Source organism: Glycine soja, chromosome 12 (assembly GCF_004193775.1).
Source record: "Glycine soja cultivar W05 chromosome 12, ASM419377v2, whole genome shotgun sequence".
NCBI lineage: Eukaryota > Viridiplantae > Streptophyta > Magnoliopsida > Fabales > Fabaceae > Glycine > Glycine soja.
This window is the reverse complement of record NC_041013.1, coordinates 17,199,569-17,216,379: the sequence shown is the minus strand read 5'-3', so window position 1 is coordinate 17,216,379 and position 16,811 is coordinate 17,199,569. Positions and strand designations below refer to the sequence as shown.

Genomic DNA, 16,811 nt, shown 5'->3' with positions numbered 1-16,811 from the left:
ACTATTTTACATAAAATCTTTAATTGATTTGAATATTTATAATCGATTAAGATTAATATTTTTTTCGAATTAATGAATTTTCATAATAATAAATTTATTTTTGTTAAATATATTAAAAATTTCGTTATAAAAAATTAATATCTAAAAATATACTAAAAACATTTTATTTTTTACTGTTTAGAATGAATTAAATTCATAAACATATTTTTAAATTCAATTTAAATTATAAAAAATACACTTTTAAAAGTATGAATTTTAAAAGATCTTATTATTTTAATATTAACCCGATTATCTTAAACAAAATTAGAATTGATTGAGAATAACTAAAATTGAATTCAACTACTGATTTTTGTATTAATTAATTATAATATCTTTTTCAAGTTAATGAATTTTAATTGCATTGGGTTATACCAAAACTGCATACTATAACAAAATTATTTTTACCGCTTAACTATTCAATTTGGTCTTTATTTATATTATTTTTCAAATTGCATTAATATTTTTTTTCTTAATTTAAAAATTTCAATATTGAATTTCATATTAACAGAACTGAAACATGTTTATTAGAAAAGTAATTATTTTTAATTTATACACGAAAATAAATTAAAATTTTCTGTTTACAAATTTAATTGTTACAAAACTATTCTTTATTAGAAAAGTAATTATTCTTTAAACATTATTTATAAACACATGTTTAATGATCAATAAATATTTTATAAAAAAACAAAATAAATTGATACACATATTTTTAAATACAGTTTAAATTATAAAAAAATAGTTTAATGAATTAAATTATTTAATAATCGATAAATATTTTAATCTTGAAATCAATTCATATTATTTATGAATCAATTATATAATTAATTTATTTTATTTATATTAATGATTTATTAAATACTAATTTAAATTTGGTTTGTAACTGAATTAATCTTCCCCCAAGTATCAAATGATGATGACATGTGACATTTTAATGGTGAGAAACTACCTTATTTTTTGATGTGTTATTCAAACCTATTTTTAATTCTTAAATTTTTATATATATATATATATATATATATATATATATATATATATTTTTTTTTTTTCTTCTCTCCTTACTTAGAAGTGCATTGCACACACTAATCCCAAAAATAGAGAAACATTTAGAATAAATTATATTGTAGGTGTCTCTAAAATTATTAATGTTAAAATTTAGTCCATCTAAAATTTTTGTATTATTTTGGTCTCTCTAGTTTTGAAATGTATTTTTTTTTTGTCATTTTAAGCACTATTTAAATAGTTTTTATCCTTATATAAAATACTACCGAAAGTACTTTAAGGATTGAAAGTGAGAATTTTTCACCCAAAAATATAAAAAAACAAATATTTATTCAAATAATACATATGTGGATGATACAAAATACTATGTAAGATTTACATGAGAGATCGGTTTTCCAAGACTGATGGCGCACTTGCATAATTTTATTAAGAAAGAAACACACTTTACAAATCGGTTACCAGACCATCGATTTTGGAAATATTTTTTGTAACTTAGTTCGGAAAACAAACTGAGTCTTATTTTTTGTTTTTTTGTTTTTATTTCTGTTCGTTTTTGTTTTTGTTTTTTTTTCTTTTTAACTATTTATACGCTGATATAGAAAAAAAATACTCATAAGTAATACTACATCATTATTTTGTTACGTGGTATAATTCAAGGCACTTTTTTTATTTTCACTAAATAATACTAATTATTTTATTTTTATTTTACTACATTGTAATTATTTGTGTAACAAAAAAAGTAATTATTCATTATATATGAAAAAATGCGATAAAGTTATCCATCTATTAGTTTCCATTCACAACGGTTAATGAAAGAGTATGATATATTCAAAAATGAAAATTACTATTTATCCAAAATATAATTTAGTCTTCATTTTTTTTTATTTTTTAGTTGTTGAAGCACACACTAAGTATTAAAAAAAATAGAAAAACAAGTTTAAATTAGAACAAAGATAATAATAATAAACATAATATTGATTGATTAATAAACATAATCAATTTATTATGAGATTTTTAATGTAATAATATCTTATCTAAAGTATGAGACTTAACTAAAAATGTACTACTATTAAGATAATCCTTAAAAAAAATGAAATCCAACTTATTTTTTTATTAGCTACTGTTGTCACAATAAAAGTTTTATTTTAATTCATATTTATTTTCCTACTTTTTAAATGTTTATTACAATGTTATACTTACAACGATTCAAAAAAAGAGAAAGATGAAAATTAAATTATAATTTAAACAAATATTTATTTTCTTCTATGAATGTATAATGCTAATAGATTCGTCCCACATAAACTCATGTAACGGTCATGAAAGTTAATATATAAATAAATTTATCATATTTTGTGTACTTTAACAAAAATAATTAATTACACAAATAATAAAAAAGAGATAACACAAAATATTAACAGAACCTCATACCCGTCTGTGTGCCTGTGCCACGTGTCACCATGGTTATCCACGATATTTATTCTTAAATAGTGTAAATTAAGCGATCCACCCCAGACAGCGTTTTGTTCTTTTCCCTGTGTTTGTGAGTGAGTTGATATCTGACAAAAAATGGGCGGAGGAGGAGCAATGAGGTCGGCGGCGGCGAAGATCGCCGGCATCGGCATTTCCAAGGCGGCGCTCCGTCCTTCGGCGCTCCCGACGGAGCAGGCGGTCCACAACGCGTCGAGACCGACATCGGTTGTCGGAGTGAAGGGGGCGAAATCCACTGAGGTTGCGCCGCTTCACGCGGCAGCGCCGTGGGACGACTGGGACTTGGCCGACGACGGTGATTTGGTCGTGCCGAGGATGGTGTTCGGCTCTGTCCCCACTTTCGCTGAAGCTAAGGAAGCCACCGCAGAATTGAAGGATGCTATTGATCAGTATATTGTTCTTTTTTTTTGAATTGATGATGATAGTTGTGTTTAGAATTTATTTATTTATTTATTATTGTTGTGTATTTGTGGTTTCAATTTCAGTTTTGAAGTTTTTTTTTACTGATTTGCTGTGCCGGTTTTTCTAAAGGTTTCATTTTTATGCTCTTCGTGTGAGGTTTATTTTTGGTTGGTAATCATCAATGTGTTTAAAACTGGGTTTTGATCAATAGGGTTAGTCCAGTGAGTATGAAAGTTTTAATTTTTTTTCATGCCGATAGTGTAATGGACTATGCAAGGATTAAAGTTAAACTATACATGTAAATTTCCGTTTTTTATGGATATGGAAACTCACTTTTTATTGAAAATGATAGCTTCTTCAGCTGTTGTTGCTGTTTTTGTTGACCTTTGTATAGTAAGTTTCATGATGATTGTTCTTGGTAATAGTAGGGATAAAAACTGTTGGCTTTGTTATCATTGTCTACTATTTCTCTTTTTAAACCCTGTTAGCGTATTTTATCCTTGGTTCTAGATATGAATATCGTCTCAGTAAATTTGGTACGTTTAAAGGTAGATTTAAATGTAATTTTGGTCTCCCTATTTTTCAAAATCTGTAATTTTGATCCTCCTATTTTAAAATAGAGAAATTTAGTTCTCATATTTTTTAAAATCCATAATTTTAATCCATTTATTTTAAAATAGAGACATTTAATCCTCTAGTTATGTGAAATCTACAATTTTGGTTCTTCCAATAAATTTGAAATGTGTTGGTTGGAAAGAAATTAACCTGATGTTGTCCAAATTTAGTGACGTGACATAGATTTATTTGTCTAATCTACTCATTGTCAACATTAATATCTTAACCATTTAAGCCTTGAAGTTTTGCTTTTGGGAACTTAGTGCATGTTTGAATAACCATTTTGAATATACTTTTAGGAAGTGCTTGTTTGGGTGACGGTTCAAACTTAGTTTTGGGTGCTGAACACACTTTTGGAAAATAACATTCTTTGTATCTCTTATTCTGAACGTATTTTTGAAAGGGTGCAACAGTTATCCAAACATGTACTTATTCATTACTTTTGGTCAAGAAGTTATTGCTTGATGAAGTTATATTTTATGAATTCCCTTTCCAGGGTCAAGACTCAAGAGTGCAATTTGGGGAACAATAATTATGTTTTTGCATTATGAACCTGCTTTTGTCCGGTTGAGGATATTTTTCATGTGTGCACACACCCACCCACCCATATTGTGGGATATCTTAGCTATGGTGATACTTATCTCTGAGATCATATTTATTGTATTTCAGAGTATATCTTTCTCCTGAGTCCTCTCAATATTCATCTCGTGGTGGTCAAGTCTCTGCTTTGTCTCCTACTGGTGGTCAAGTCTCTGCTTTGTCTCCTACTCTTTATGAGCCAGTGAACAGATCTTGTGTAGTTGATGCTATTTCAGATTCTTCAGCGCCAAAGCATGCCATTCAGGCTTTTCATTTGCTTAGCACAAGTCGTGAGGCCCAGGTAAACTGATGGTGTTTCAAGTCAAAATTACAGTCTCTTTAGCTATATTGATTCGTAATCGTGAAATATTTAAATGTTTATTAAATGAAGTCTTAGGTTCATTTATTGAATTAATAGATAGCATTCACCTGTTTTTGGTTTCAACCAGGCTGTTGTGGCTTCACTTGCTTGTGACCCAAATGTATGGAATGCAGTCATGGAAAATCCTGCTGTCAGTAGTTTCTTCCAATCACAACAGTCAGGTAGTCCTAATTCCTATTTAATGTGTCTTTGTTTTGTTGGATAAAACTTTTTAAAAACTGAATAAAAAATTGAAACTGAAAACTCAAACTGAATTTGGATTTGTTATTTTGAAAGTTTCAATACTTAAAATTGGATGGAGCCTTAGGTGCTTTTGGTACTTTTCTTCAATCAGAATTGGAGTTTCACCCCGTAATCCACATAGTAAAGGTTTACATTAAGGGTTAGCATAAGCTACCGAGGTAGAACTCCAATTCCAATTGGAGAACAACATCAAAAGCACTTAAAGTGTGTTTGGATAAAGTAATTTAACTAGGTAATGTATTTTTTATAGGGAATTAAAATCTTTTTTATTAAATTTGGATATTTTAGTAAAAAGAATTCAAAATTTTAGAATTTTAAAAGGGATTTTAGTTAGTTGAAAGAATAGAATTGCAAATTCTATCTTCAAGAGAGTGAATTTGAAAATTCTGTGATTTGAGAAGGTTGAATTTCAGCAACCACTTAAGTTCTAACTCTGCATACTAATGTTAAAAGTCATACACAGTGTCCACAAATTATCCATTGAAGACAGGGATCGAATTAAAATCAACAATAGTACAATAGAAATAGCCAAAAGTAGTATGAGATATGGATAGAGAAGAAAAAGGGAGGCAGATATTACTGACAAATTCATGGATGAAGACGGAAGAGGCACAACCCTTCCACTTAGGATCAGAATCGGGGAAAATCTGGCCAATATCAGGAAGACCTAGTGCCCCTAGAATCGCATCAACAACGCAGTGAAGCAGAACATCACCATCGAAATGAGCCTCGCAACCTCTATTGTGGGGAATGTTGATTCCACCGATGATTAGGGGATAACCGGGTTCCAAACGGTGGAGGTCAAAGCCGTGACCAATCCGAAAGGGAAGAAGCTTGGAGGGAGTGGCGGAGACCGGGGATTTGTCGACTTGGATGGAGGAGGGGGTTGGGGTTGAAGTGGCTGAGACTGAGATTGAGACGGGTCTGAGACGGAGAGAGAGGAGAATTTGGGTTTGACTTGTTGGTTTTGGTTTAAAATATGGAACTTTCATTTGGTGGTAATTCTGTGATTGTTGAAGAGAGAGGCTATATCCAAACACAAAATTTAAAAAATGAAGGAATTTAAATTGAAGTATTTGAAATTTTTAAAATTTTAAATTGCCTCATCCAAACACACTCTAAGGAATTGGATCTAGTTATTGTCCTTATTTTTAATGTTAGTCCGGTTACTTTGAAAATGAATCTTATCACGTTGAATTTTCACATGACCATATCATGAGAAATTTTTTTGTTATATCTCTTAGTTTGAAATTAAATAGTTGAGGCCATATTAAATTAAAATTTGTGTACATTTAAGAAAAGGATATCACAATTTTCAAATGATACAATTTCATGTGAAAATTCAAAATGAGAGGATCCATTCTTATGTGCTGGATGTTAATGCAAGTTGTGCTGCAGTGGCTGATCTTGGAGCAGCAGGAAATACTGAGGAATTGGATAAGTTCTCAAGTTGTACTTCTGAAACAGTTGAATCCCCTGAAAAATTGGGAGTGTCAGCTGAGTCTCACCCGGGAAATGGGATTTTCGATTTCATGGATCTTCTACAGAATGTAAAGCTAACCGTTATTGAATTGGTAAGTAGGGTGTCTGGTTTCCTTCAGAACATATTCCCACCACCTGATGCTATGAAAGAGAAGATGTCTGGTGATGTTGATGGGAACACTAAAGCAAGTTTCATGGATAGTAAAATTAGCATGGGAGGAACCTTCACAGGTTTGGCAATAATAGTGATAATGGTGATAGTGACAAAGAGAGCTTAAGACTCTTGGAAGCAAAACTACAATTTGTTGACTTTTCTGATCTTTTTAAAACCATGTAATCAAGTCTGAACTGTTTTTAAATTGACGATGTGTCGCACTCGGTAATTTATTTCCATTAACATTTGAAAGTCTTATTGGATAGTTATTTATTTATTTTTAACTTTTTGTTTATTTTTATCATCTTTGTTTGTCTTTTGGGTTCTGTGATTGGATAGATAAAGTTAGTAGTGTTGGGAGTGGTTCACACTTCGACTAATAGGGATTCAGATAGTGAATCGGCTTTTATCTAATGGGGAATGGAAAATTATTGTGTTTCTTTAAAGGCTTGCATTTAATGTTGGTCATACATCGGTTTGAAGTTTGAACATATTGCCTATTCCCTGTAGTGTATAGCTCTACCTGGACGGAAAGACAAGTGATGGTGGCTCAATGTATATTATTCAGACTAAAACGAGTTGAAAGTTGTTGAGCACTAGTACTCACTGTAGCTGAAAACTTGTGTGATGTAAAGTTGAAATAGGTTCTCAAAATGTTTATGTTTGGAAGTTTCAACTTTAACCTTCAAAACTCTTTGATGAATACAAGTATTCCCAAATTGAGTAGAATAAGAAGTTTAATGTGGTACTTAAGTTATACTGAACTAGTATTTTAGGTTTTACTCTTTACACGTCTTTAACAATTGGTGGTTTCGTTAAGAGTTAGACCTAGAAAGAGAATACCAACAAGTGAGTGAAGTCATCAAAGGAGAAAAGACTACTAATTTAGTGTTAAAGTGAAAGTTGTTGTGGGCATCAACCCTTAGGAATGGATATACCTTAGGGACTGTGGGGCAATTGCTTCCACGGTGAAAAACATACTCAATTGTGATTTGTAAAAGCTTGTATAAGTAATTTTGAATTTTTTTTATCATAAAATTATGTTTTATAAAAATATATAATATTTCTCTTGAGTAAAGATATAATATATTATTTTCTTATCGTTGATAAAAAAATATTATTTTCTTATTCTCACTGAATATATTTTCCGGATCTGTCTCTATCAACTCTTTAAAAAAGTGACACTGTTAAAGTCTCACCTTAAGTTGAATAGAAAATTTAATGTGACACTCAATCACTTGGACATTGATTCTTGATTCTTAAATGGAGATTGAACACCATGTTTGCTATAAATTCTATTTTAGTAATCGAACACATGGATGAGCGCTCCATCAACAATATGCAAGTTGTTCTTCCACTACTTAACTGATGCTTTCGGTGCTGTACTTTAATCGCATAAGAATTAGAATGCATGTAGGATCCATAGATACCACTGATCAGTCAATTAGGATAGTAGATAAACGAAACAAGCATGCTTATTAAAAGAAAGCCTAAAAGTTTTTATAAAACACATGTAGTGGCATCATACAAGAAGTACAGGCTGTTTTATCTACACGTGATAAGATGTATGATTATGTTCGTTATATATGTATCTTTCACTTCGGTCCAACTTTAGGAGTGACATATTAATATATTAACCAATGTCGATTCTACATAAATATTTCTGAAAAGTTAACGGAAAGTTAAGCTTATGGAAGAGAAGACTAGGTCAAAACCTTCTGTGTGATATTTGAAGCTGGGGAAAAGTTTGGTCGATGTCTAACCCTATTTAACACTAATTAGATTCTAGAGATATAGAGGGAGAAGACAAAAAAACATATAATAAGTAACATAATATAATAGAAAAACAATAAATTAATAAATATTAATATTGAAATGTTTGATATATAGAGACTTTATATCACTACTCTTCAACATGTTATCCATCGAGAGATTTTATCCATCTACATCACTTTCATACTCTAGTGACAGTCTAGTCTCAGTTAATTTTCACCGTAGACTGACACAAAAAGTCTGGAACATCTATCAACGTAGTCACGTAGACTAACTCAAAGTCTGGAACATAATAAATGGTCGTGGAAAAGAGAAGCTTGTGACTCTTTGAGCAAATTGATAGAACAAGCAATTTATTGTTTCTTTATTAAAGCTAGACAATGAAAGACACGTGGGTGATCATGACCATTTTAATTAGAGTGGGAAGGAGGGTGTTTAAAACCATTCTAAACAACTAAAACTAAAAATATAAAATAATCATTTTTTAATTGTTCTTTAATTAGATTTTCAGTTTCTATATATTATTAAATCAGAATCCAGCCACACTAAACCAAACCCTTATTATATTTGTAATATTGATTTGTAATACTTATGTAGTAGTAGTGTTTTAAACTTTTTATAATAGTAGCTTATATGTAATTTTATGTGTTGAACGTTTAAGTTATATTAAAGAAAAAATGATTTATTTGGTTTTTATCTTATTTTTTTTTGGTTTATCTTCATTCTTTATCTATTAAAAAGTTTAATTTAATTATTTATCTTATTTTTATATTCAGTTTAGTCCTTTACCTTTAAAAAATTTATTTTGCTCATTTATTTTTTTTTCTTTCAATTTTTTGCTATTTCCCTCTACTTCAATTTTAACAATTTTTTTTAAATGATTAACAATATCAATCTTAAATCAGCAACCAAAATATCAAATTCTACCCAAAATAATCAAAATCAAAAGAACTTCAATGGGTTGCATTTGTTAGAAATCATGGTATTAGATGATAAATATATTTTGTTTCATGTTTGACAAGAAAAAGAATTTTCACCCAGTTATAACAAAAAATAATATAATATATATTAATTAAAATTATATAAAATATAAATATAATATATATTAATTAAAACTATCTACCCAAACATAAAATAATATGTCATTCAGTTTAAATAGAATATCTAATCCAAAATAAAACATTGACTTTATTCAGTAAATTTTGTTTCATTGTGAGGTTATTTATATTTTTTAAAATTATTTTCTATGGACTTCAAAATTGTTTTTAATTTTACAACCAACAAAATGAATCATAATTTAATATCCATTTGGGTCATGATTAATCTTTCAAACTTTTAGATAATCAGTTGATCCGTCAATGTTACAATCTCAGAATTTAATATAGGTTATATGACTTATATGTTTATTTATCTTATTGTTTTGGTTTAGTTTGATAATTTATTATTTAAAAAGTTTAATTTGTTTTTTTTTCAGTCCTTTATTTTAATAAAAGTTTATTTGGCCCTTTATTTTTTTTTCAGTTTCATCCTTTGTTTATTTTATTTTATTCAATTTGATTTTTTTAGTATATTTGAGATTGATGTTGTTAATTATTTAAAAATTATTTTTTTGTTAAAAAAAAAGTAGAGGAAAAGAGAAGAAAATTGAAAAAAATTATTTTTAAATGATTAATAATGTCAATTTTAAATAGTTTAAATGATTAAATTAAGCAATAAAAAAATTAAAGGATGAAACTGAAAAAAAAGAGATAAAAGACTAAACTAAAAATAAAATAAAATAAAGAATCAAATTAAACTTTTTAAAAGATAAATTATCCTACTAAATCAAACCAATAAGATAAATAAGTAAGTCATTTATCCTATATTATATTATGAGATTGTAACATTGACGGATCAACTGATTATGTAAAAGTTTCAAAGACTAATCACGACTAAAATGGGTATTAAATTATACTTCATTTTGTTAGTTCTAATTTTTTTTTTGAAATCCATAGAACAAAATTTTTAAAAATTTAAATGACCTCATATTGAAACAAAATTTACTGAATAAAGTCAATGTTTTATTTCGGATTAGATATTCTATTTAAACTGAATGACATATTATTTTACGTTTGGGTGGATAGTTTTAATTAATATATATTATGTTCATTTTTTTTATAATTTTAGATGATATATATTATATTAATTTTTGTTATAATTGGCTGAAAATCCTTTTTCTTGTCAGACATGAAACAAAATATACTTGTCCGGTCTAGTATCATAATTTCTAACAAATACAATGAACCCTGGAAGTTCTTTTTGTTTTGATTATTTTGGGTAGAATTTGATATTTTGCTTGCTGATTTGTTTAACAGAAAAAATTACTCAAATAATTGTGAAAATTGAGTAGAAAATCGAATATGAAAATTTTAAGCATATTTTAAATATTGGTTTGCCACTGCAATTATAGTTACAACGTAAAGATTTTTTGACTCACAACAATTGTATTGTGATCACAATTGTAATTACAAGTCGTATTTTCTCGCAATGTCAAGGATCACGACGAAATTCCAACTGCTATCACAACTGCATCTTTGAACCATGATTTTAAGTAGTAGAAAATTAGAAACATGACCATGTTTAATTTATTTAAAAGAAAAATATAGACTAAATTAACTAAAAAATAATTAAGAAAATTAAATTACAGTTTGAACCAAAGTGACCAGAAGTATGCATGGTTAAGCCTCTCATTTATGTATAAATGGGCAAGATGATGGGTTGCCCTATCCATGGTCCATTTGGGGTTCATAGTAAGAGGAATGCAAGAAAGTGGTGAGTAGTAGCATATATCATGTGTTGGTTTGTTAGAGGAATATTCATGCGTTCTGTAGCAAAATTTTGGTGCTGTGTGACCAGGTTTCTCACATTATTGATATAGTATATAACTTGAGAGTTGAGAAGGTGTTTGGTGATTTTTTTGTTAGAAAAAAGGAAGCTTGAGAGCATCACAATGGAGCTAAACATTCCAATTATGTTGGCACCCAAAGCACTAAAGATCCGACATTGTTATAGACCAGCAAGCACACCAGCAAATATATAAGCAAATATAGGGAGCAACACAGCCAGCACAACCAAGCACAACAAAGACAAACACTTCCCAAAGGCCACCTCGCAGAATCATCAAACCACAATATTTCAGGGATTTTGTGTAATCTGTGTAAAATGAATTATGTTAGGGAATTATGATGTGGTAGACTAGGATTGGTTAGACCCGGATATGATTGTCTGCTATTTCGTAATAGGAATTGTCGTTTCTAATATGGTCGTTAGTACCTAAATTTTGCTTTATCCTAGTTCTTCTATATATAGAGCCTTCGAATGTAAGGAGAAGTAGAACAAAAATAATAAAATTCCTTTCCTCACCTTGTTTTCTGGAGGCCCTAGCCCTCGAAGCTAGACATTCCTTGTTCTTCTATTTGAGCACCTAACATTTAATGCTTTCATTGAGTTGCTATGGCAGAATCCACCCGTTCAAAGTCTAATATGGACCACATTGAGGAAGTTATTGCCAAGCTTGCCTCTAATCAACTCCATGTCACCTCCAAATTGGACGAGCTACTCCAGCGAATGACCACCCTGGAAACCACTCAACAACAACAGCAATCCCCACCACACTCTTCTCCACCTTCTTCTTCATCTGTGAACCAGTCCCATTCCTCATCACATCTTCCGCGAGTGAAGTTGGAAGTTCCACGATTTGATGGAACGAACCCCTCTGGCTGGATTTTCAAGATTACTCAATTTTTTGAGTACCATGCCACACCAGACCACGAGCGTCTCACTATTGCCTCCTTCTATATGGAGGGCCCTGCCTTGGCGTGGTTCCAATTGATGACCCGGAATGGCCAAATCTCTTCATGGCCAGGATTCCTTTAGGCCCTTGAGGCTTGTTTTGCCCCGTCCCACTATGATGATCCCATCGGAACCCTCTTCAAGCTTTCTCAGCGCGGAACAGTTAGTGAGTATCTTTCTCAGTTCGAGACACTCGCCAATCGCATTATTGGGCTGCCCACACCATTTTTCTTGAGTTGCTTCGTCTCGGGTCTATCCCCTGACATCCGCTATGAAGTGCAAGCGTTGCAACCACTTACACTGGTCCAGGCCGTAACCTTGGCTCGACTTTAGGAAGAAAAGCTTCTTGACCAATGTCGGAATTTCCGGGGCCGAACCCATCAACCTTCCCCTCTTCCACCATCACCATATCCCCAACCCGTAACCCCACCTCCTCCACTTTTACCCGTTCCACCCCAGCCACCCTCTTCCTGTTAAGCGCCTAACCCCCGAAGAAATGTCAATTAGGAAAGAAGGATTGTGCTTCAATTGTGATGAAAAATTTAGTAAAGGGCACAAGTGCTCAAATAAGTTTTTACACCCTTTCGGGCTATCTAGCTCGGAAACCCTTCGCTTGGTGGGCCGAATATCAACTCAGAAGGTGCTCATCCTCATTGACAGAGGAAACACTCATAATTTTGTGCAACAACATTTGGTGCACACCTTGGGCCTGCATGCTCAGCCCACTCATTCCTTACGAGTGATGGTGGGCAATGGTAATGAGATTGAATGCTACCATCTTTATGCAGTGGTCACCGTTCATGTTTAGGGCCAGAGTTTCACCGTTGACCTTTATGTTCTTCCACTGTGTGGGGCAGATTTGGTTCTTGGAGTCCAGTGGCTCAAATAACTGAGACTTGTCCTAACGGACTACAATGACCTTACAATGAAGTTCATTCATGATAACTGCCTCATAGAGTTAAAAGGAGAAACAAATTCTACCCTCCAGACCATTACTTCGCTGCAACTCCGCCGTATGGTACAAACTGACAGCGCGAGCGGTTTTTTTCATATTTGAATGCTACCCATTTAGCTCCCTTCAAAAAATTGCACTGACAACACCCTCCCAAATTTTGATATACAATCATTGGTTATCTTATTCCACACACTCTTTCAGACACCAACCACCTTGCCCCCTTCGCGGCCAACCAATCACACCATTCATCTCCTTCCTAATTCTGCACCAGTGAATGTTAGGCCCTACAGATACTCGTATTTTCAGAAGAAGGAAATTGAGACACAAGTTAGGACTATGCTTCAGAATGGCATTATTCAGCCAAGCATGAGTCCCTTTTCATCACCTGTACTCTTGGTTAAGAAACACGATGGGTCTTGGAGATTTTGCGTTGATTATCACGCCCGGAACACCATTACAGAACCGTTTTCCCATTCCCACCATAGACGAGTTACTGGATGAACTTGGCGACGCCTCCTGGTTCTCAAAGCTCGATCTCCTCCAAGGGTATCATCAGATTTTAATGAAGGAAGAAGATATCAGCAAAACCGCCTTCAGAACCCACCATGACCACTATGAATTTAGGGTCATACCGTTTGGGCTTTGTAACACCCCGTCCACCTTCCAGGTGACCATGAAAAACATATTTGGTCCTCATTTGCACAAATTCATCATCGTCTTCTTTGATGACATTTTAGTCTACAACAAAACCCTTCCAGAGCACCTCATCCTCTTGGAAACTGCCTTCGAGATACTACTTATAGGGCAATTCTTTATGAAGTTATCAAAATGCTCATTTGCGTAGAGGCAAGTAGAATACTTGGGGCATTTAGTCTCTGTCATTGGGGTTGAACCTGTTCCGGCAAAGGTTAAGGCAATTCAAGAATGGCCCCAACCTCGCATGACGAGAGCCCTTTGTGGATTTTTGGGATTATCTGGATTTTATCGCCGGTTTATAAAAGGGTACGCTTCAATCGCCACTCCTTGAACCAAATTGCTGGCTAGCGAACAGTTTCATTGGTCTTCAGAGGCCTATCACGCGTTTGACACCTTGAAGGTTGCAATTTGCCAAGCTTCGGTGGGCTGCCAAATTCCTCAAAACCTTTTGTTCTCGAAATGAACACTTTAGGGGTCGACATGGGCGCCGTCCTGTCCCAATATGGACATCCAATAGCCTTCTTTAGCAAGACGTTCTGTCTGAAACTCCAAAACTCGTCGACCTACGTTAGGGAGCTCGTTGCCATTACCACGACAGTTAAAAAGTGGTGCCATTACTTATTGGGCCATCACTTCACGATTCTAACGGATCATAGAAGTCTTAAAGAGCTAATGACTCAGGTTGTTCAAACACCTGAACAACAGATGTATTTAGCTCATCTATTGGGGTACAACTATTCAATCCAGTATCGGTCAGGCAAGACCAACACTGCCGCTGACGCCCTATCCAGAATCACGGAACTAGTAGCAGGACAATTTCTAATGCTAACAATACCTAACTTTGTTTTTTTTTGCAGGAACTAAAGCGTGAATTGCAGAGTCATCAAGAATTCATTAAACTTCGACAAACCGTATCCGACAACCCTTAGGACCATCCAAACTACGCTATCATACAAGATTTGATAATGCACAAAGGGAGTATTTGGCTTCCAAAGGAATTGGGTTTTATCACAAGTCTGCTTAACAAGTTCCACACCTCACCTACAGGGGGCCACATGGGAGTAACAAAGACCTTAGCACGCATTGGTGAAAATTTTACTTGGTCTGGAATGAAGCACAACGTTAGTCAATTCATAGAGGCTTGTGTTGACTGCCAGTGCACCAAATATGTCAATCGAAAACAGGGAGGGTTACTCTGTCCCCTTCCAATCCCGTCTCACCCATGGGAGGATATCTCCCTTGATCAATTCTCCAAAGGGATACACCTAGGCATTCTCCAGACGCACTTCACTGCTTACACAGTTGCACTTTTTTTCATGGACATCATGGACAAAATCCATGGAATGCCCTATAGCTTAATCTCAGATCAATACCCGTTGTTCATATGCCACTTATGGCAAGAATTGTTTAAGCTCAGTGGCACGAAGCTTCGCATGAGCTCGGCCTATCATCCACAAACGGATGGACAGACGGAGGTGCTCAATCGAGTGGTTGAACAATATTTACGGACCTTTGTTCGTCATCAGCCTGCGTCCTGGGGAAAACTTTTGATGTAGGCGGAGTGGTCCTACAACACGTCCATTAATTCAAGCACGGGCTTCTCTCCCTATGAAATCATATTTGGAAAGAAACCTCCCAATATCTCTTAGTACTTAGCGGGGACCTCCAAGCTTGAAGTAGTGGATGACTTCTTGATAAATCGCGAGATAATGTTTGCAAGTCTGAAGAAGAAAATGATTAAGGCCAAAGAAACAATGAAAAGATTCGCAGACAATCATCGCCGCGACATCAGCTTCAAGGTAGGAGACTGGGTCCTTGTCAAATTACGACCCCATCGCCAAACTTCTGTGAAAGGTGAATCCTATTCTAAATTGGCTAAGTGCTTCTATGGGCCATACCAGATATTAGAAAGAATTGGAAATGTGGCATATAAAATCAAATTTCCAGACAATTCTCATATCCACCCTGTGTTCCACTGCTCTCTTTTGAAACCGTGTCCCTATTCTTTGGCAACTGCTTTTAAGGGGGTTGAACTACCCCCTACTACTGTTAATGATTATCCTATCATTTCTCTCTTAGTCATTCTTGACTCGAAGTGGGAACATTCTGAACCAGAAGTTCAGTTGATGGTTTTAGTTCATTGGGAAGGTCTCTCACTAGACGACACTTCTTGGGAAAATTGGAATAAATTGAAAGCTGACTATCACCTTGAGGACAAGGTGTTGCTTGATGTGGGGCGGAATGTTATAGACCAACAAGCACACCAGTAAATATATCAGCAAATACAGGGAGCAACGCAGCCAGCACAACCAAGCACAACAGAGATAAACACTGCCCAAAGACCACCTCGCAGAATCATCAAACCACAATATCTCAGGGACTTTGTGTAATCTGTGTAAAATGAATTCTATTAGGGAATTATGATGTGGTAAGCTAGGATTGGTTAGACCCAGATGTGGTTGTCTGCTATTTCGTAATAGGAATTGTTATTTCTAATTGTTGGATCAAGTGGCATCGGAAATTAAATGCACAACGGAAAGTAAAAGAGTAGGGAAGAAGGAAACAAACACACAAGAGTTTTTATATTGGTTCGACAACAACCCGTGCCTACATCCAGTCCCCAAGCAACCTGCGGTCCTTGAGATTTCTTTCAACCTTGTAAAAATCTTTTTACAAGCAAAGATCCACAAGGGATGTACCCTCCCTTGTTCTCTTTGAACCTAGTGGATGTACCCTCCACTAGAACTGATCCACAAGAGATGCACCCTCTCTTGTTCTCAGTCAAACCCAAGTAGATGTACCCTCTACTTGTACCACAAAGGATGTATCCTCCAATGTGTTAAGACAAAGATCTCAGGCGGTTAAACCTTTGATACTTTGTGAATGAGGATACAAAAGAATTCTCAGGCGGTTAGTCCTTTGAACACTTTTGTATAAGAGAATGGGAAGAATCAAAAGAATTTTCAGACTATGTCATTTTGAATTCTTTGACAAGGGAGAAGGGAGACACAAAAGAATTCAGGCGGTTAGTCCTTCGTTCTTTTGGAAAAGGGAAAAGAGAGACACAAAAAGAATTCAGGCGGTTAGTCCTTGTCGAATTCTTTTTGGCAAAGGGAGAAGAGATGAAAAGAATTAATAGCACAAGTTTTCAAGGTTTAGAAAACCAGAAAACT

General features: G+C 33.7%; 2 protein-coding genes across 3 annotated transcripts; one reads left to right on the top strand and one right to left on the bottom strand.

Moving 5' to 3' along the window:
• Window positions 1–2,536: 2,536 nt before the first annotated feature.
• Window positions 2,537–6,678, top strand: LOC114379756. Of its 2 annotated transcripts, none has more exons than XM_028338455.1 (4): window positions 2,537–2,915; window positions 4,213–4,423; window positions 4,572–4,665; window positions 6,135–6,678. In XM_028338455.1, the coding sequence occupies exons 1-4, from the start codon at window positions 2,605–2,607 to the stop codon at window positions 6,299–6,301; spliced, it is 783 nt and encodes a 260-aa protein (XP_028194256.1). In that variant the 5' UTR covers window positions 2,537–2,604; the 3' UTR covers window positions 6,302–6,678. The 2 variants fall into 2 exon arrangements, with proteins under 2 accessions (XP_028194256.1, XP_028194255.1); XM_028338454.1 differs by having other exon boundaries at window positions 2,539–2,915; window positions 6,146–6,678.
• On the bottom strand, window positions 5,214–5,863 carry LOC114379757 (2-C-methyl-D-erythritol 2,4-cyclodiphosphate synthase, chloroplastic-like). The gene has a single exon (XM_028338457.1). The coding sequence runs from the start codon at window positions 5,737–5,739 to the stop codon at window positions 5,221–5,223; it is 519 nt and encodes a 172-aa protein (XP_028194258.1). The 5' UTR covers window positions 5,740–5,863; the 3' UTR covers window positions 5,214–5,220.
• Window positions 6,679–16,811: the final 10,133 nt, after the last annotated feature.